The sequence below is a fragment of the Phacochoerus africanus genome, chromosome 1 (genome assembly GCF_016906955.1).
Source record: "Phacochoerus africanus isolate WHEZ1 chromosome 1, ROS_Pafr_v1, whole genome shotgun sequence".
Lineage (NCBI taxonomy): Eukaryota > Metazoa > Chordata > Mammalia > Artiodactyla > Suidae > Phacochoerus > Phacochoerus africanus.
The window spans coordinates 203,236,770-203,257,466 of NC_062544.1; the positions used below are offsets into that span (position 1 = coordinate 203,236,770).

The following is a 20,697-nucleotide window of genomic DNA, read 5'->3' on the forward strand; positions in this document are numbered from 1 at the left end:
AGGGTTTGGGATTATCATTATCATGGGTGGCTATTTTAGCCCATGGGTTTTTAGAGTTATCCAAGTTAAAATTTTAAGAACCAGTATTAAAGAGCAAGAGATAAAATATTTAAAAGGTTTTTACCATATATTTCAGGTTATTGTGGAGATTTATTCATTCATTCATTCATTCATTGCTTTTTACGGCCACATCCGTGGCTTATAGAAGTTCCCAGGAGTTCCTGTCCTAGCTCAGTGGTTAACGAATCCAACTAGGAACCATGAGGTTGTGGGTTCGATCCCTGGCCTTGCTCAGTGGGTTGAGGATCTGGTGTTGCCGTGAGCTGTGGTGTAGGTCACAGATGTGGCTCAGATCTGGCATTGCTGTGGCTCTGGTGTAGGCCAGCAGCTGTAGCTCCGATTGGACCCCTAGCCTGGGAACCTCCATATGCCAGGGCAGCGGCCGAAGAAATGGCAAAAAGACAAAAAAAAAAAAAAAAAGTTCCCAGACTAGGGATCGAATCCAAGCTACAGCTTCCGGCCTACACTACAGCCACGGCAACACAGGATCCGAGCTGCATCTGTGACCTACACCACAGCTCATGCCAACACCAGATCCTTAACCCACTGAGCAAGGCCAGGGATCAAACCCACGTCCTCATGGATACTAGTCAGGTTCATTAATCTCTTAGCCACAATGGGAACTCCTATCATGGAGATTTATTTAAAGAAGAATAACTCCTCTATTTAGGGTTTGAACACATCCCATGACTGCTAACTCTACACCATTGCTTCCCCCAATCTGCCATTTATACATCAAAAATAAAGGTAATTCTTCTGAAATTTCTGGATCAAATTTAAAATCAAATTTCTAAATATAAGAAGTATAAAAATAAAAAGGTAAAAATTACATATACCATATACAATTAAAAGACTATAAAAGTACACAGAAATAAATAATGTGGTTGTAAAAACAAGTTGAAATAGGCAAACTAAAAGGTAAGCTAAGTAAAGCTATCTAGGAATAAAATACAAGATTTAAAAGCTCATGAGTAAGGTAAAATAAATTAAAATTTCACTAAAATAAAAAATTGCCTATATACAACATAGTTTAAACCAGTGTCGTAAGAACTTGAAGAAATACATTTTGAAAAATACATAAAAATACATAAAGTTCTGTCCTTAGGAAACCTCCAATGGAGGCAGACAAGGGCTTCCTAGTAGAGCTCTTCATTGGAAGGTCACCCAGTGGGAAAATCACGGGACCATTGGTCTGTCCCCTTAATGGTTTCCCTTAATAACCATGCTTATCCTGCTCTGTCAGTGTTGACGTTTCCTCACACCTCTTGGATATTTGCAGGAACAGGTTTCTCCCAAGATACTGGGTTCAACTAAGGCCTTTGTTAATCATTAGCCAGTAAGAAAATATGTTTGAAGTTTTTAAATGTATTATTTTGATTTTCGATGATAAAATTTTTTCCCAAGGTTTAGGAAGAGCACATATGATGCACATAATGGCTGTGTAGATTCTTTGGCAAATTATTTAACTTCTCTAAGCTTCAATATCTTAAGATAATGCTTAGTGTATAAGGTTACGAGATTAAAACAACAAAATGTATATAAGGTATTTGATAATAGTGCCCAGCACAATAGGAATAAATAAATGATAGATCTATTCATTTTTCTCACGATGTAGTTGGAAACGTTAATGGAAATAATGTTAACTCCCACTTCCTAGTCTGTGATGACTAAGGAAATACAAACTAATGCTTGATATAGAAAAAAACTTTGGATAATGTTATTCCTTTATCTTGCATGACATAGCTGAAGAGAGATGGGCGAGGGTAGTTGTGCGGGAGTTCTCTCTTCCCTTCTGCAGTACCTAGGGATGTTTACACCTTGTCAGTGATACATTTAAGAACGGTAGCTGGAGGCTGTGCTCTGGCTCCTTTGAACCTACCCTCTCCTAAGACATAGAAGATCGAAGTTCTGAAGTTAGACTTGCTTGACTTCAGCTTCCTTATTTTCCCAAGCTCCATGATAAAAGGTAGCTGTTCTGTCTATGGTCTTTGCTCTTTGTCTTTTCTCTTCCATCTTTTCTTTTTCTAATTTTTGCCAATAAATGTATGTGAGAAGTACATTTCAACTTGTGAAACACTATGGCAATGTTAATTATTCTTAAAAACAAACAGAGCATTTTTTCCTTTGGTTTCCTCTGACATTGTAGGCACTGTGGTTTCCATTATTAGAAGCAATGATGGCCCCACAGAAGCTGTCTAGTTCAGCTGCACCTCATCTACACTCTGAAGGTAGGTTTATCAGAATCTACCTATACTATTAACCAATTTTTATCTGCTAAAAACTCTCTTTGATATCTCTTCCCAGTATCATATTTTTATTATTTTTCTTAATAAAATCATGTTGTCCTATTGATCTCATCTTTCAGATTCAGTTCTTTCTCTGGCGCCAGTTATATTATTTACCTTAAATAATAACAGCTTTGCAACTTATCAGCAGCTACCTTTAAAATGTCAAACTGGGAGTTGCCGTCGTGGCTCAGTGGTTAACAAACCCGGCTGGCAACCGTGAGGATGAGGGTTCAATCCCTAGCCTTGCTCAGTGAGTTAAGGCTCTGGCATTGCTGTGATCTGTGGTGTAGGTCACAGATGTGGCTCAGATCCATCATGGCTGTGGCTGTGGTGTAGGCCTGCGGCTGCAGCTCCAATTCAACCCCTAGCCTGGAAACCTCCATGTGCCTCAGGTACGGCCCTAAAAAGACAAAAAAAAAAAAAAAAAAAAGACGAGAAAAGAAAATGTCAAACTGACCTTGGTTAGCTAAGTTTCTAGAAAGCTACATTCCTATGACTTGGAGGAAAAAAACAAAAACTCTTAAACTAACCTTAATTTTTAACATTTTATTATAACAGCTCTGAAATCTTTGACCATGCAAGTTCTAAATAGCATGGCGGCATTTATTGCCCTTCCATCAATCTTGCAAAGAATCTTACAGGTAAGTTAAAAGGGGGAAAATTCAATGTTAATTGATTTTAATATTTTAGTTATGTATAAATAATAGCAAATGGGGCTGATGTTTAAATGTGTTTCAAGCATAATGCAACTGATCTTGGGTACTAGTTAAATATCTAGTCTATGACTCTTATTCTCAAATCTTTCCTGGAGCTCTAGTGTAATGGCTTTGCCTGGCACACACTCGCAGCCTTCAGTTAGGGTGTGCAGCCTTCGGTTGTTTGCTGTGACCTTAGGATTCAGATATATAAGCTTCCTTTTGGTGTGCTAACTGGGAGAGAATTACCATTGTTTCCAGCAGATGATACTTTTTAGATCAAAAAAAGATAACCAAAAACTACCTTAATATAGACCTTTTTTAATCATTAGTTACTTAGGTTTTTTTTAACTCATCCTAAAACTATGTCCAAAACTCATCTCCAACTCTAGATTCTAGCCGGCTTTGTGTCCTCAGCCTTTGTAGGAAACATCATTCCAGCTTGTTTTCTTCAGCAAAAAGGTCTGAATCTTTCCAACTTCATCAAAAGGAGAACACTGAAAATATGTTGTGATATGTTTTCAGAAAAATCTGTGAACATTCTTGGGGAAACAGCAGGAATTATCCTTAGAATCCATTTTGTCTTCCTTTATGCAGCATAGAGACACACCAAAAAAAAAAAAAAAATTTCAAACAGTGATACGATGCCATTGATCTTCATAATTTTCAAATGACTCTCATCCAATCAAGAATGTCCCTCTCAGCTCTCTTTTAAGACTCTCCAAGCTCTCCTTCCTATCTGGTATTAAACAGCTGGGCCTTTGCTGATAAAGACGACTGTACCCAGCAGTCTCTCACCACATTGTATGTTATCATTTGGAATATATCTTCACACATATCATTTCATTTGATCCTATCATGATTTGAATAATTCTTTGGTACAGACTACTTTTCTTATATCCATTCTAAAATACATCAGTCATAAGGTTTTTAATCATATATAAAGTAATATCTCCATAAGGCAGGAATATTTAATTTACCAAGTAAATTAGAAAAAATGAAATCCTGAAGCCAAACGTGACCTCCCTCTCATTATACGCATTTGCTTTTTGTTAAGCTGTAACCACACTTTGAAACATAAATTATAATTGTAAAAATCCATTTTTTTCTTGGCAAAAACATATATTTTTAAATACTATATTTCAAGATTCATACCCTTGAAGGCTTTTGATATTTGAAAATCTTAACTTTATTTTTGCATTATATTGGCATTCATTGTAATTGTATTCTTATCATTTTCTACCTTCAGTGGTTGTTAACTCACACTAATCAGAAAGGAGTGCTGATTATTATAAATTCCTTATTTGCACATTTGTGATTACTGTAATAATAACTCTACCTTATATTTGTATAGGAATTTTTATTTTTTCAAGTTGCCTTCAGAGATATTGTGGCATGCGAAGTCCATAGGAATTTCTTGAGGTATTTATAAGGCTACTCTAAAAATAGGAGGAAACTGAGATACAGAAAAATTAAGTACCTGATCTACCATTAGTGGCAGCATCCAAACTACCACCAAAGGCTTTCACCTCCTAATTTATGCTCTTTCCCATTGTATCATGTAAGCTCCTTCATTTGTTTCAGTCCCAAGTCTTTTGAAGATTAATTAGTTTTTTAATTACATGTTACCATGTTTGGTAATTATTTTATTTATTTATTTATTTTTGTCTTTTGCCTTTTCTAGGGCCGCTTCTGCGGCATGTGGAGGTTCCCAGGCTAGGGGTCTAATCGGAGCTGTAGCCACCGGCCTACACCAGAGCCATAGCAACGCAGGATCTGAGCCGCGTCTGCAACCTACACTGCAGCTCACGGCAGTGCTGGATCCTTAACCCACTGAGCAAGGCCAGGGACCGAACCCGCAACCTCATGGTTCCTAGTTGGATTCATTAACCACTGCGCCACAATGGGAACTCCAAGGTAATTATTTATATAAATGAAGGAGAGGTACCATTCTTGCCCTAAAAGGGCTGTTTTAAGAGAGACAAGAAAATATCTGATATAACTGTTCATAGTGTTCTAAAGAGCAAGTAATATTGACTGCCTTAAGGATTACTGGAGGAAGAGGGATGGACTAGGAGTTTGGGGTTAGTAGATGCAAACTCTTGGATTTAGAGTGGATAAGCAATGAGATCCTGCTGTATAGCACAGGGAACAGGGAATGCAAAAGAAAAGAAAAAAAAGGATTACCGAACCCCAGGAAGGTAATTGCACTTCTACATCCCTATACTTTTAGTCTACTTAATTGTAGCAGGAGCAGCCATGTGAGGGCATGACCCTGCCTCCTGACTACTCCCCCTCATCGACTCCAGGGGGGCAGCTGTCCTAAGAGAGACCAATCAGTGTCCTTTCCAGGAAATTTTAGAACCAAATTTAATAAAATAGGGAGTTCCCTTGAGCCACAGTGGGTTAAGTATCTGGCGTTGTCACTGAAATGGCTTGGGTGGTGGCATAGGATTGATCTCTGGACTGGGAATTCCACATGCTGTAGGAGGCATGGGCAAAAAAACAGAACAAAACAAAAACAAAAACCACCAAACCTGTTGTAGAAATTCCAATAAAAAGACAAATAGTTTCTCTTCAGTTCTCTGGATTCTATAAGGTACAAAGTTCAGAAGCTGACGGTGACTACTCTTCTGTCATATGGACTGAAATAATAAAAGGTTAATTTGTAGAGAGAAGAATAATGAAGTAGACACACAAAGAGGAGAACAGACAGGATGCATAGAGAAAAGAAGAGATACAAAGAGAGGATTAAAGGGAGTTCCGTTGTGGCTCAGCAGTAATGAACCCAGCTAGCATCCATAAGGATGCGGATTTGATCCTTGGCCCTGCTCAGTGGGTTAAGGATCTGGCATTGCTGTGAGCTGTGGTGTAGGTTGCAGATGTGGCTCAGATCTGGTGTTGGCTGTGGCTCTCTGCATACGCTAGCAGCCACAGCTCTAATTTAGCCCCTAGCCTGCGAACTTCCATATGCTGTGGGTGCAGCCCTAAAAAGAAGGAAAGAAAAAAAAAAAAAGGATTAAAGACTCTAGGAGAAGTCAGACAGCAAAGAGAAAATCCTTATGGCATCTAAGTCCCTCATTGTAGTTCTTAAGGCTTACCTTCCTTCCTTTACTTGGATCCTTAGACACCCCAGTACCTTTACAATAATTATCTTTTTTGAATAAGTTAGAATTGGGTTGGGTTTCTGAATATATATGTGTGTGTGTGTATGCCAAAAGTACCAACAAAGATATATATCTGAAACAGACTGGGTAATTTGTAAAGATTTCCTAGAGGAGATGTCTGATCTGAATCTTAAAGAGCCTAAAAGAATCAGGGGGAAAGAGATAGGACTAATTGGAGTGAACTATATATAGAAGAATTTGAGGTAAAACATGATACATTGGGGAGTTGCAAGTGTTTGAGTATGCTTGAAACATAGGACAAGAATAAAGGTGAGTCATGATGCTGAAATTTGAGAGGCAGGGACTGTATCCTTAATTGCTGTGTAAACCATGATAAGGAATTTTAATTTTATTTTAAAATTAGTAAATTCTCATTAAAGGATTTTGACCAGAGGAATGATGGAATGATGTTTCTTTTTAGAAAGATCACTCAGCATATGATACATAAAATAAATTGGAAGGAATCAAGATTAAAGGCATAGAGATACCCGGAATGTGATAGGTACTCAAAGTTTGTTAATTGAGTTACACAGAATGGACAGGAGAAGATAGATTTGGAAATTACTTACCTGATAGAACCCACATGACTATTTGACTGATTAGAAATAGTAGAATATAAGAACTCAGGTAAATCCCTGATTTCAGTTTCATGTGGCTAACAATGAGCAGTGGTGGGGGGTGGGGGCATATAAGATTGGAGTTTATAGGAAGAAGTAAGAAATGAAGAGAAGATTTGGAAGTTATCATCATAGACGTTTTAAGTTGTAGTTACATTCTTGAAATTCGATGAACTTTAAGATGAAATGAATTGGTGAGAAAAGAAGGCAAAAATGGAGTTCTAGGAAACATCTAAGAATCAGGTCTATTTACTTATTTTTATTTCCCATTAGAACATAAGGACCTTGAGAGATAAGACCATACTTTGTCTAGTATTGTATAAGCATCACTTAAGCCAGAGGCACCTGGCATATAACAGGTACTCAGTAAATATTTCTAGAGTGAATAAAAGTCAAGAATGGAGGATTGCCACATCTGGCCAATATGAGTATCAAAGACTGGGTTTATCCTCTTTTTTAAACAACTGAAAAATGGACAAAATATATAAAATAGTAGTTTTCAAAAAAACTGGATATCAGGCAATACAGTGTAGTAATTCCTTAGAGACAGGAAATAAACAACATAAGCCATATGTGTGCCCCAGCTTAATGTCTTGAGAGAGTTTCCAGGTAATAGCACAGGACAAAGGATCCCAAGCTGTTGCCAGTATACTCATTAGTTTGAGAAGATGGAGCTAAGAGTTGAGAGAGCAAGGTGGCCAGAGTTGGCAGGGCAAGAACTAGGAGAGAGAACTCTGGAACAATCAGAAGGCCTCCCTCAAGAATAAGCACATGACCTGAGGAAACTACCTATGCTGGAGAAAGAACCACCTGAAAGGATTAGAAGGAAAAATACTCATACTCACACAGGGCCAACACTAAAGTCTTATTCACCAGTAAGACTGAAGACGTCATAATTGACAGAACATTGGGTGGAGTACAGTTAGCTCTAGACTAAACATAGCTCCTGTCATGCCTTTCAAATCTTAACAGTAAAGCATGAAAGAATCAAACTGTTTCCAGGTAATTTAACTGCATCCCAGAACAAAGTTTAAAAATATTTTTTAGGAATGCAAAAATACCAACAGTGTATAATTTATAGTGTATATATGACATTGAACTAAAACTTATAAGGTATTCAAAGAGGTTGGAAAATGAAACCCAGATATGATATTAGATACTGGAATTAGCAGGCAAGGACGCCAAAACAGAAAAGATGAGTGAATTTGAAGACATAGCAATACAGACATCCAGAATGAATCACTTAGAGACAAGTGAAGCAGGAAAAAAAAAAAAAGAACCAGCGTGTCAGTGAACTGTGGGACAGTTTCAAGTGTCCCAAAATACATGTATTTGCAGTCCTGAAAATAGGGAGTTGCAGCAGAAAAAAAATTTGAAGAAATATTAGCAAAAATTTGCCAAATTTATTGAGAACTGTTAACACAGATCAGTAACCCAAAACTCAAAAACATGAAGAAAACAAGGTACAGTATAATTTCTCAAAATAGTCATGTGCTGGATGAGGGGGTCAGAGCTGGGAACAAAATAGACACAGTCCTGACCATGTGCTTTTCTTGATTATAATATTTAATACAGCTTATATTCAAAAAAATTTTCTCAAAATCAAAAATCGACAGAAATCAAGGAGGATGTTGGAGTTCCCATTGTTGCTCAGTGGTTAACAAACCCGACTAGCATCCATGAGGATTCGAGTTCAATCCCTGGCCTTGCTCAGTGGGTTAAGGATCTGGTGTTGCCATGAGCTGTGGTATAGGTTGCAGATGTGGCTCAAATCTTATGTGGCTGTGGTTGTGGCATAGGCCAGTGGCTGCAGCTCCAATTCAGCCCCTAGCCTGGGAACTTCCATATGCTGCAGGTGCAGCTGTAAAAGACAAAAAAAAAAAAAAGAAAGAAATCAAGGAGATGGCCCAAAATACCTCAAGACAAATGAAAACAGAAACCCGACTTTCCAAAATTTATTGGATGCAGGTAAAACAGTTGTAAGAGAGAAATGTACAGTGATACAGGCCTTCCTTAAGAAATAAGAAAAACCCCAAATAAATAACTTAACCTACCACTTAAAGGGATTAGGAAAAAAAGCCCAAAGTCAGCAGAAGGAAGGAAATAATAAAAGTCAGGGAGGAAGTAAATAAAATAGAGACCAAAAACGAAATAGAAAAGATCAGTGAAACCAAGAGCTGATTTTTGAAAGATAAACAAAACTGATAAATTTAGCCAAGCTTATCAAGAAGAAAAGGGAAAGAATCCAAACAAATAAAATAAGAAATGAAAAAGGCTAAAAAATGATACCATAGAGACACAAAATTCATAATATTATGAACAGTTATACACCAATAAATTGGACCTTGAAAAAATGGATAAATATCTAGGAACATACAGCCTGCCAAGACTGAATCAGGAAGAAACAGACAATCTGAATATATTGAACACTACTAGTGAAATCAAACTTGTAATAAAAAATATAACTGAATTTTTAATTCTAAAAAAACTCCCAGCAAACAAAAGTACAAGACAAAAATGGCTTCACAATGGAAATCTACCAAACATATAAAGAAGAGCTATTACCTATCCTTCTCAAGCTGTCCCAAAAAACTGAAGAGGAAATACCCCCAAATTCATTGTACAAGGCCACAACGTCAAATCCAAAGACACTACAAAAAAATGAAAATTACAGGCCAATATCTTTGATGAATATAAATGCAAAAATTCTCAACAAAACTTTAGCAAACCCAATCCAAGAGTGCATAAAAAGGGCCATGTGCCATGATCAAGTAGGATTTATTCAAGGGATTCAAAGATGGTTCAATATTTGCAAATCAGTCAGTGTTAGACACCACATTACAAAAGGAAGGATAAAAATCACATGATCATCTCAATAGGTGGGGAAAAAAAAGCATTTGACAAAATTCAACATCCGTTCATGATAAAAACTCACCAAAATTGGTATAGAGGGAACATATCTCAACATAATAAAAGCCATTTATGATAAATATAATACTCAATGGTAAAAAGCTGAAAGCCTTTGTTCTAAAATCAAGAATAAGACAAGGATGCCCACTCTCACCACTTCTACTTAATATAGTCCTGAAAGTCCTAGCCACAGCAGTCAGGCAAGAAAAAGAAGTAAAAGGATCCAAATTGGGAAGAAAGAAGTAAAACTGTCAGAATTTGTGGATAACATGATGCTGTATATAGAAAACCCTAAAGTCTCCACCCAAAAACTGCTACAACTAATAAATGAATTTAGTTGTGTTGCAGGATACAAGATTAAAATACAGAAATGTTTTGTTTTTCTATACACCAATAACATCAGAAAGGGAACCCCCCCAAAAAAAAATCCCGTTTAAATTACATTAAAAAGAGTAAAATACCTAGGAATAAACTTAACCAAGGAGGTGAAAGACTTGTATTCTGAACACTATAAAACATTGATGCAGGAAATTGAAAATAATGCAAAGAAATGGAAAGATGTCCCGTGTTCTTAGATTGTAAGCAGTAATATTTTAAAAATGTCCTTGCTACCCAAAGCAACCTACAGATTTAATTTAATCCTATCAAGGTACCCATGACATTTTTCACAGAATAGGAACAACTAATTTTTTTTTTTTGTCTTTTTGCCATCTCTTGGGCCACTCCCACGGCATATGGAGGTTCCCAGGCTAGGGGTCTAACTGGAGCTGTAGCCGCTGGCCTACGCCAGAGACACAGCAACGTGGGATCCAAGCCGTGTCTGCAACCTACACCACAGCTCACGGCAACTCCAGATCATTAACCCACTGAGCAAGGGCAGGCACCAAGCCAGCAACCTCATGGTTCCTAGTCGGATTCGTTAACCACTGCGCCACGACGGGAACTCCAGGAACAACTAACTCTTAAGTTTATTTGAAATCACAAAAGACTACAAATTGCCAAAGCAATCCTGAGAAGAAATAATTAAGCTGGGGGTATCACGTTCCTAGACTTCAGACTATACTACAAAGCTACAATATTTAAAAAGTATAGTATTGGCACAAAAATAGACATATGCATCAATGGAACAGAATAGAGAGCCCAGAAATAAAACCACACACCTTCAATTAATTAATCTATGACAAAGGATGCAAGAGTATAGAATGGAGAAAAGATAGTCTCTTCAGTAAATGGTTCTGGGAAAACTGAACAGCTAGGTAATAAAAGAATGAGATTGAAACATACCATATTGTATGCAATAGACAAAAAAACAGATTAAAGACATAAAGGTAAGACCTGGAACCATAAAACTCCTAGTAGAGAATAAGCAGAATAGAATGCCCTTTGACATAAATCAGAGCATTGTTTTTTTTGTTTCTGTCTCCTAAGGCAAAAGCAAGCAAATGAAGCCTAATTAAACTTAAAAGCTTCTGCCCAACAAAGGAAGCAGTCAACAGAAGTAAATATAAACTTTATTTTTTGACTCTTAACTCGCATAGGCTTACCTCCCTGATTGTGAGTTCCATGAAAGCAGGACCAGGTCTCCTTGTTTGCTGCTTTTTCTCTAGCATTTTAGCACAGTGCTTGGAACATAGTATATATTCAATAAATATTAGTTGGCTCAAACCCCTGATGTCCCTGAGAAGTCCTCCACACTTCATCAAGCACTTTTGTCCTCTTTGACCTGTATGTATGTTATGCTGGGGAAGTCGTGGTATCCTCGTGGTTCTCAAGGGGGAAATGCTGTTCAAAAAAATTAAATAATTTGCCCAGTTAGTAAGTGGGAACATTAACCTAGGTCTTCTAACTCCAAATTTGTGGCCTTTTCTTCTATACCTAACACCAACCATAGTGTTTTTCATATCTACCTCAGTCAGTTTCCCTGGGGAGAAGATAGGGAGTGACAGTTATTTAGATGCACAGCTACTCAGAAATTTACAAGTTTTCCAGAAGAAATGTCCGCATGATAAGAGGTTCTCAAAAATCTTCCTGACCTCTAAACATTCATTCAAACTGATACTTGGGACCTGAATTGTACAGGTTTCTTTCATGAACAGTAGGTGATGAGTTAGTATTTTTAAGGGACCATATTTATGTCATATGACTTCTGTCTTCACTGCTTACTCTTATTGCTCTTCACTCTATGGCAAAAGTTATCTCTGGCTTCTGAGAAGCTATTTATGATTGTTATGCCGAGGGAATTAATACAGATGAGTGATTTATATGTTAATGTGCTGTGGGCATTATTCATATTTAAAGTAATGCTTGATTGGTAAAAATTTTAATTTTATAGCAAACCACATATATGATACAATAGATATCAGAAAGCATTAGGGGTATTGCCATTTGCAACAACATGGATGGACCTAGAGAATCTTGTATTTAGTGAAGTAAGTCAGACAGACAAAGATAAGTACAGAATGATATCACTTATGTATAATGTAAAAAATAATACAAATGAGTCTACCTGCAAAATAGAAACAGACTCACAGAAATAGAAAACAAACTTAAGGTTACCAAAGCGGAGAGGGGAGGGGAGAAGGACACATGAGAAGGATGGGATTAACAGGTATAAACTACTATTTCAAAGATAGATAAACAACATGGATTTATGTTATAGCAAGGAAATTATAATCAATAGCTTCTAAGAACCTATAAGGGAATATAGTCAGAAAAAAAAACCCAACTGAACTACCATGTTATATGCCTGAAACTAACACAATATTATAAATCAACTATACTTCAATTTAAAAGGAAAAAAAAATAGGGAAAAAAGTGGTCATCACATCTTTCTATAATGTGCTTTTTTAAAAAAACAAGTTTATGCGAAGTACCTAAATGTACTGTTCTTTTGTAGTTTACAAACAAGTAAAGAGTAACCTCAGCAGTTATTTATTGCTGAAGAATCTAGCTGACATCTTTGGAAAATAATTTGAAAAGCTAGTGGATTGTGTACACGCTGTGCCAGAAGCCTTGAGCTCCCTTTTGCATTCTATAATTTATATGTTGTCCCAGCATGAGGTTATTTTCATGATTTTGCTTTTAAATTATGCATATTAAAGTGAAATGTACTGGTATAAATATAGACATGACCTATAAAGATTTCTTTTTCTCAGAATTTAACCTTTTCAAGACCTCTTTCTTCTCCAAACCACTCTTGTCATAAACAAATGACAAAGCTTTTCTATGTTAGAGCTATTATCAATGCACTGGATGGACATATTAAAGCAGGTAACATTTTTATAATAAAGTATTATACTGTCCATTGATACTTTGAGAAGTAAATGTATTCACTAAGAACTTGACAAAAAGCATAATTGAGTGTAAATTCAGTAGCATTAACAGGGATCTATTTTCATGCAGAGAAAAATTAAAAGATTATCTTGTAGGTATATGACATGAGTTGTTTTTCTAGTAAAGAGTTAGTCTGAGATCCCTATTACTTGTCTTTTGCAGATGCTCTGCACATGCTTGACTTAGTGAAACAGAAATTTCACCAGTAAGTCTGAGTGATCTGTTCAGGCCCAAAGTAAACTTGTTAATTAGCATAAGCTCAGCATCAGGGAGCAGGAACCTATGGCAGGCAATATTGTGCTGCTCCTGACCAGCTAAAAGTACTAAAAACTCATCTTAGAAATTGCATCTATCTAGACTTCAAGAACCATCATCAGAGCATAGGAGAGAGAGAGAGAAGCAACTCTTAAGACTACATTGTACAAGGGCAGCAAGGCAAAGTTTCTTCTATATCTGAACCTTTCTCCTGAGTTTTTCCTGCTTCATAATCTTTTTTTCTTAGCATTTTAACTCCCAACTATGGTACCAAGATTTTAATAACCTTTATAAGTAACCAGAAATGTTACACATATTTTCCAGTAAATGTTAGTTTATCATTTAATTATTTGTATTTCTTATTTATATTATCTAGCAAACATTAGTTTATTATTTAGCTTATTAGTTGATGTGTCCATACTTGGGAGACCAGTATAGTGTGTTAATGGAATGCATCATTTCTGAAGTACTAGATTCAAATCCCAGCTTATCTGCTTTATAGAGTTTTGTTCTTAGAGAATTTTACTTAACCTCTCTGAGCCTGAATTTCTTCATTTATAAATATTCTGGAAGGAATTGAGTGATGTAGTATATATATATAAAGTGCTTAGAATTGTACTTGGCATATGCCTACTTAATAAATAGAAGCTAACTTTTATCATTACCTTCTGGTTTGGATTCCTGTCTTTAGTATGGAAGAGGCATTTATGTCATATATAGCCTCATATTAAAGTAATAGACCCGAGACACTCATTTGTTAGCAGTTTTGTTGTTATAATTCCAGGCAGCCAAAGTACAGTAAAATAGGTGTGCAAATGTGCAGATGGAGGTAAAAATTACATAATACAACTTTTTGGTAGAGCAGTTGGGCAATCCAGTTGACCTTGAACATGGGGGTTAGGGATGCTGACCCTTCCACCTTCTCAGTTGAAAATTCATGTATAACTTTTTTTTTTTTTTCCTATGGCCGCACTGTGGCATATGGAGGTTCCCAGGCTAGGGGTCTAATCAGAGCTACAGCTGCCAGCCTACACCACAGCTCACAGCAACGCTGGATCCTTAACCCACTGAGCAAGGCCAGGGATCGAACCCACAACCTCATGGTTCCTAGATGAATTCGTTAACCACTGAGCCACGACGGGAACTCCCCATATATAACTTTTGACTCCCCCAAAGCTTAACTACTAATCACCTACTGTTGACTAGATGCCTTAACAGTAACATAAAGAGTTGATTAATACATATTGTATGTGTATTATTTACTGTATTCTTATATAAGGTAATCTAGAGAAAGGAAAATGTTATTAAAAATTATAAAGGAGAGAAAATGCATTTACAGTACTGTACTTATCAATACCATAGATCATCTGTTTATGAAATGAAGGTACTGACAGCTCACCAATTTTTTTTTTTTTTTGTCTTTTTGCCATTCTTGGGCTGCTCCCACAGCATATGGAGGTTTCCAGGCCAGGGGTCCAATCAGAGCTGTAGCCACCGGCCTACGCCAGAGCCACAGCAACGTGGGATCCGCGTCTGTGACCTACACCACAGCTCACGGCAATGCCGGATCGTTAACCCACAAGGCCAGGGATTGAACTCGAATCCTCATGGTTCCTAGTCGGATTTGTTAACCACTGAGCCACAAAGGGATCTCCCCAATATTTTCTTATATGATACAAAATACAACTGATGTACATGTATTACTACCACAAGACATCAAAAATAAAAAGATAATGTGAAAAAGAAATATTTATTTACAGAGATGACAATTCATGCATTGATAACAAAGAAGCAATGTGATTATTTTATGTTAGCTTAGTATAATTGATATGATTGCTTCACAGTACCCTAGCTTGTACACTAATGAATGGTTATAAAGTTTGTATAGTATACAATATTAGAGACTTATTAATAAACAGTATTTGAAACATTTTTACACTGAAGAAAAACCCCTTACCTGTGATGATAGGCTGATCCACACTTTGTCCAATTACAAGAGAGACAGGGAAGGAGAGAGGGGCACACTGTATGATAATGTCATTCTTCAAAGTAATAAAATAATAAGAAAACAGGTTATATATTAAGTATCACTCACCTTATGCCTTATGTAAGTATATTCCTATGTAAGGATAGACTAGTATCTCATATATTTTATGTATTCATGACATACCCAACTTTTTAATCTTTTTTTTTAAAGAATTTTTTTTTTTTGTCTTTTTGCTGTTTCTTTGGGCTGCTCCCACGGCATATGGAGGTTCCCAGGCTAGGGGTCTAATTGGAGCTGTAGCCACCGGCCTACACCAGAGCCACAGCAACACAGGATCTGAGCCGCGTCTGCAACCTACACCACAGCTCACGGCAACGCCGGATTGTTAACCCACTGAGCAAAGCAGGGACCAAACCCTCAACCTCATGGTTCCTAGTCGGATTCGTTAACCACTGCGCCACGACGGGAACTCCCAACTTTTTAATCTTTAAGATATTTCTTGGCTATGTGGTCATCTGTAAATTTTTTCATATTATTGCAAATCTTTAAAATTTTTTCCAATATATTTATTGGAAAAATCTGCATATAAATGGATACACTCAGTTCTAACCCTGTGTTGTAGAAGGGTGAACTGTATGTATCAATACCCATAAAAATTCTCTTTGAGTCTATATTTCATTCTCTTTCTTGAAATCTCCTCTTAAGAAAGAATTGGAGATTCAGACCAAAATTTGCAGCCACTTGCATTTGATAATAACAGGTGGAATTAAAAAGCAGGGTATGAGGAGGGAAACATAAATCCCCAGCAACACAGAATGGTTGAATAATGGTATTTTCACATGATTCATATTTTGTGTTGAATAATAGGGGAAACTGCTCGCAATATACTGGTAAGTAAAAAGTTATAAAAGTATTATGTAAAATACTCCAGTTTTATACACTAAGAAATACATCCCTGGCCTTCCCCAGAAAGAAGACTGGAAGAATATACCTCAAAATATCAAAAGTATCTCTGGGTAATTGGATTTCAGTATTCTTTTATTTTTGTACACATCGGTGTTTTTCAAATTGTGTATAATAAGTTACTTGGCATACCTCATAGGAAAAGCAATGGAGGGAGACTGGGTGCCTACCTATCTGTTGTTTATCAGTAGTGACTTTATTGAGAAAAGCTTTGGAAAACTGAAAGTTGCTTCTTGGATCCAGAAACTGATCTCCTAAACTGACATGGCTTAGTTGGTTTGGATTGGGAGGTGACCAAATGTGGGTCATAGGAAGAGTTGGACAGATTCTGGGTATTCACAAGTACTTTGGTGTTTTGTTTTGTTTTTTAATTATTCTTAAAGTATAGTTGATTTACAATGTTTTGTCAATTTCTGCTCTACAGCAAAGTTGACCCAGTCATACACACACACACACACACACACACACACACACACACACATTCTTTTTCTTGTATTATCTTCCATCATAGTTTATCCTGAGATTGGATATAGTTCCCTGTGGTATACAGCAGGACCTTGTTGTTTATCCATTCTAAATGTAATAATTTGCATCTTCTAACCTCAAACTCCCAGTCAGTCTCACTCCCTCCCCATCCCCTTTTGCAGCCACAAGTCTGTTCTTCATGTCTATATGTTTCTGATCTGTAATGGGTTCATTTGTGCCGTATATTAGATTCCACATAGACATGATATCCGGAGTTCCCGTCGTGGCGCAGTGGTTAACGAATCCGACTAGGAACCATGAGGTTGTGGGTTCGATCCCTGGCCTTGCTCAGTGGGTTAATGATCCAGCGTTGCCGTGAGCTGTGGTGTAGGTTGCAGACGCGGCTTGGATCCCATGTTGTTGCGGCTCTGGCGTAGGCCGGCGGCTACAGCTCCGATTAGACCCCTAGCCTGGGAACCTCCATGTGCTGCGGGAGTGGCCCAAGAAATAGCAAAAAGACAAAAAAAAAATGATATCGTATGGTCTTTGTCTTTTTTCTGACTTACTTCACGTAGTATGAGAATCTCTAGTTCCATTCATGTTGCTGCCGATGGCATTATTTCATTCCTTTTTTATGGCTGAGTAGTAGTCCATTGTATGTATGTACCACATTTTAATCCATTCATCTGTTAATAGACATTTAGATTTCCATGTCTTGGCTGTTGTGAGCAGTGCTGCTGTAAACATTACTTTGGTTTTAATGTAGCAGATAAATAAGAACTCAAAGAGGGGATCAGTGATGTTTAATGTGAAGAAGGAAAGGAAAATTGCTACAGAAGCAAAACTAGAGTAAAATTTAATTAGACTTGCAAAGAAGGTGGTTAAGCAAGGGGCTTGGGACATTTAAATTTTATTTATTTTTCCAAAATATATTTTTTTAAGATAGTATAGTTGCATCTTTTTTCTTTTTTAAAGTATTGTTTATTTACAATTTTCTTCAATTTCTGTTGTACAGACCCAGTTCCTTGTGCTGTACAGCAGGACCCCATTGGCCATCCATTCCAAATGTAACATTTTTCATCCCAAAGCCCAGACTCTCCATCCATCCCACTTCTTCCCCTCTCCCCCTGGGAACTACAAATCTCCTTTCTTTGGCCATGATCTGTTTCTGTTTTGTAGATAGGATCATCTGTGCCATATTTTAGATTCCACAAATAAGTGATATCATATGGTATTTGTCTTTTTCTTTCTGGCTTACTTCACTTAGTATGAGAATCTCTAGTTCCATCCATGTTGCTGCAAATGGCATTACTTTATCTTTTTATGGCTGAGTAGTATTCCAGTGTTCCAGTGTATGTGGCTGGATCACACATACCACATCATCTTTTTTTTTTTTCCCTTTGGTCTTTTTGTCTTTTTAGGGCTGCACCCGCAGCATATGGAGGTTCCCAGGCTAGGGGTCTAATCGGAGCTGTAGCCACTGGCCTACGCCACAGCCACAGCAATGTGGGATCTGAGCCACATCTGCAACCTACACTACAGCTCATGGCAACACCAGATCCTTAACCCACTGAGCAAGGCCAGGGATCAAACCCGCAACCTCATGGTTCCTAGTCAGATTTGTTAACCACTGAGGCACGATGGGAACTCCACATACCACATCTTAATCCATTCATCTGTTGATGGACATTTAGGTTGTTTCCATGTCTTGTCTTTCATGAATAGCGCTGCAGTGACCATAGGGGTGCATGTATCTTTTTTAATTGTAGTTTTGTTCAGATATATGCCCAGGTGTGGATTGCTGGATCAGATGGTAGTTCTATATCTAGTTTTCAGAGGCACCTCCATAACCATTTTCTGTAGTGGTTGTACCAACTTATATTCCCACCAACAGCGAAGGGGGTTACCTTTTTCTCCATACCCTCTCCAGTTTTTGTTACTTGTTGACTTGTTAATGATGGCCGTTCTGACCAGTGTGAGGTAGTACCTCATTGTAGTTTTGATTTGTATTTCTCTAATAATTAGTGATGTTGAGCATTTTTTCATGTGCCTATTGGCCATCCATTATGTCTTCTTTGGAGAAATATCTGTTTCAGTCTTATGCCCATTTTTCAGTTGGGTCTATTTTTTTGTTGTTGAGTTTTATAAGTTGTTTGTAAATTTCGGAGATTAGGCCCTTGTCTGTTGCATCATTTGCAAAGATTTTCACCCATTCTATGGCTTGTCTTTTTTTTAATGGTTTCCTTTGCTGTGCAAAAAGCTTTTGAGTTTAATTAGGTCCCATTGGTTTATTTTTGTCTTTATTGTCATGATTCTAGGAGGTGGATCAAATAAGATATTGCTATGATTTATGTCAAAGAGTGTTCTGCCTATGTTTTCTTCTAGTTTTATAGTATTTGGCCTTATATTTAGGTCTTTAATCCATTTTGAGTTTATTTTTGTGTATGGTGTTAGTGTTCTAATTTCATTCTTTTACATGTAGCTTTCCAATTTGCCCAGCACCGTTTATTGAAGAGACTTTCTTCCACTGTATGTTCTTGCCTCCTTTGTCATAGATTAGTTGACCAGAGGTGCTTGGATTTATTTCTGGGCTTTCTATCCTGTTCCAATGATCTATATTTCTGTTTTTGTACCAGTACCTTATTGTTTTGCTAACTGTACCTTCATAGTATTTTCTGAAGTCAGGGGCCTGATTCCTCCATCTCCGTTTTTCTTTTTCTATATTGCTTTGGCTATTAGGGGTATCTTGTGTTTCCATACAAATTTTAAAATATTCTTTTCTGGTTCTGTGAAGAATGTCCTTTGTAATTTGATAGGGATTGCATTGAATCTGTAGATTGCCTTGAGCGGTACAGTCATTTTGACAATATTGATTCTTCCAATCCAGGAGCATTTTTGATGGCCGCAGGAGACCGATATGCATTTCCAATGGAAGGTTCATGGAAGAATAAACATTTTGACTCTTTTTAAATAACTTACATTTTCATTTTAAATACCAAGAATAGAATTATATATTTTTGCATTTTTTTTCTAATCAGGATCCAGTTTATGGAAAAGGAAAACTTGGAGAAATCCAGGGACTTATTCTGGGAATGTTGGATACCTTTAACTATGAACAGGTAAGCTACTTTTTATTTTTCAGCTTATCCTAAGGTAAAAAGAAGCCATTTCTTTTTCCTTTGCACCTGTACTTTTTCTTTAAAAATTACCATCTGTTTACTGAAAGTTTAGTAGATTGACATTTGTGTTTTTTTAATTTTTAAATTTCTATTAAAAATAGAAATTTTTTATTTCTATAAAAATGTAGAAATAAATATTTCTATTAAAAATATAAAAACATTTTATGTATATTTTATATATAAAATATATTTAGTATATATATTTTTTATTCACATACACACATATTCTAGAATGTGGAAATGTTTGGATTCATTTTATTCTTTTAATTCATTGGCAGTGTGACAAATATCTTTTTTTTTTCCAAATGAAAAAACTTTCTGGGAAAATAATGCAATGCAAAGATAAAACCCATGAAAAGGAAGGGTCAGCATGAGTATAGAAAATTGCAAAATAATTAAGTGAGTGTTCTTTTAAACATTCTGAAACAGAAATTGCCACTAACCAAAAATGGTCTTCCCTGAACCCAAAGCTCCTTATAGCTTCAATTCTAAGTAAGAGCCAGCTTGGTTTTTTTCTTCAAGTACTTCCAAGTAACTCTTGAAGCCACCTAGGAAAAGTGCCATTTAGGCATGTTAGATATAATATCCGCTTTTATTACAGAAGAAAAAGAAAATTTGGGGTTGTAGAGCTTTTCTTAGGATGTTGTGAGAACTACAGTTTTGCTAAACACAGCCCAGAAAAGCTGATACCCCTGCAGGCACAGACTCCACGATGGCAGAAGGAAAGCTGAGTGTAAGACAGAAAATCTTTGTGAGCTTTGGAAGAAGATGAAAACGG

At 36.8% G+C, this 20,697-nt stretch overlaps 1 protein-coding gene across 4 annotated transcripts in view; it reads left to right on the plus strand.

The window, feature by feature from the left end:
• The window catches only part of VPS8 (VPS8 subunit of CORVET complex), a 254,741-nt gene that overhangs the window by 181,616 nt on the left and 52,428 nt on the right, over nucleotides 1–20,697 (plus strand). For all 4 annotated transcript variants that reach the window (XR_007135933.1, XM_047788199.1, XM_047788209.1 and 1 more), the window contains 3 exons: nucleotides 2,207–2,288; nucleotides 2,907–2,989; nucleotides 19,779–19,859. Coding sequence is in view for 3 of the 4 variants with exons in the window: in XM_047788199.1 (XP_047644155.1) it covers nucleotides 2,207–2,288; nucleotides 2,907–2,989; nucleotides 19,779–19,859 (246 nt within the window). In the remaining variant the exon portion in view is untranslated. The remainder of the gene's footprint in view (nucleotides 1–2,206; nucleotides 2,289–2,906; nucleotides 2,990–19,778; nucleotides 19,860–20,697) is intronic.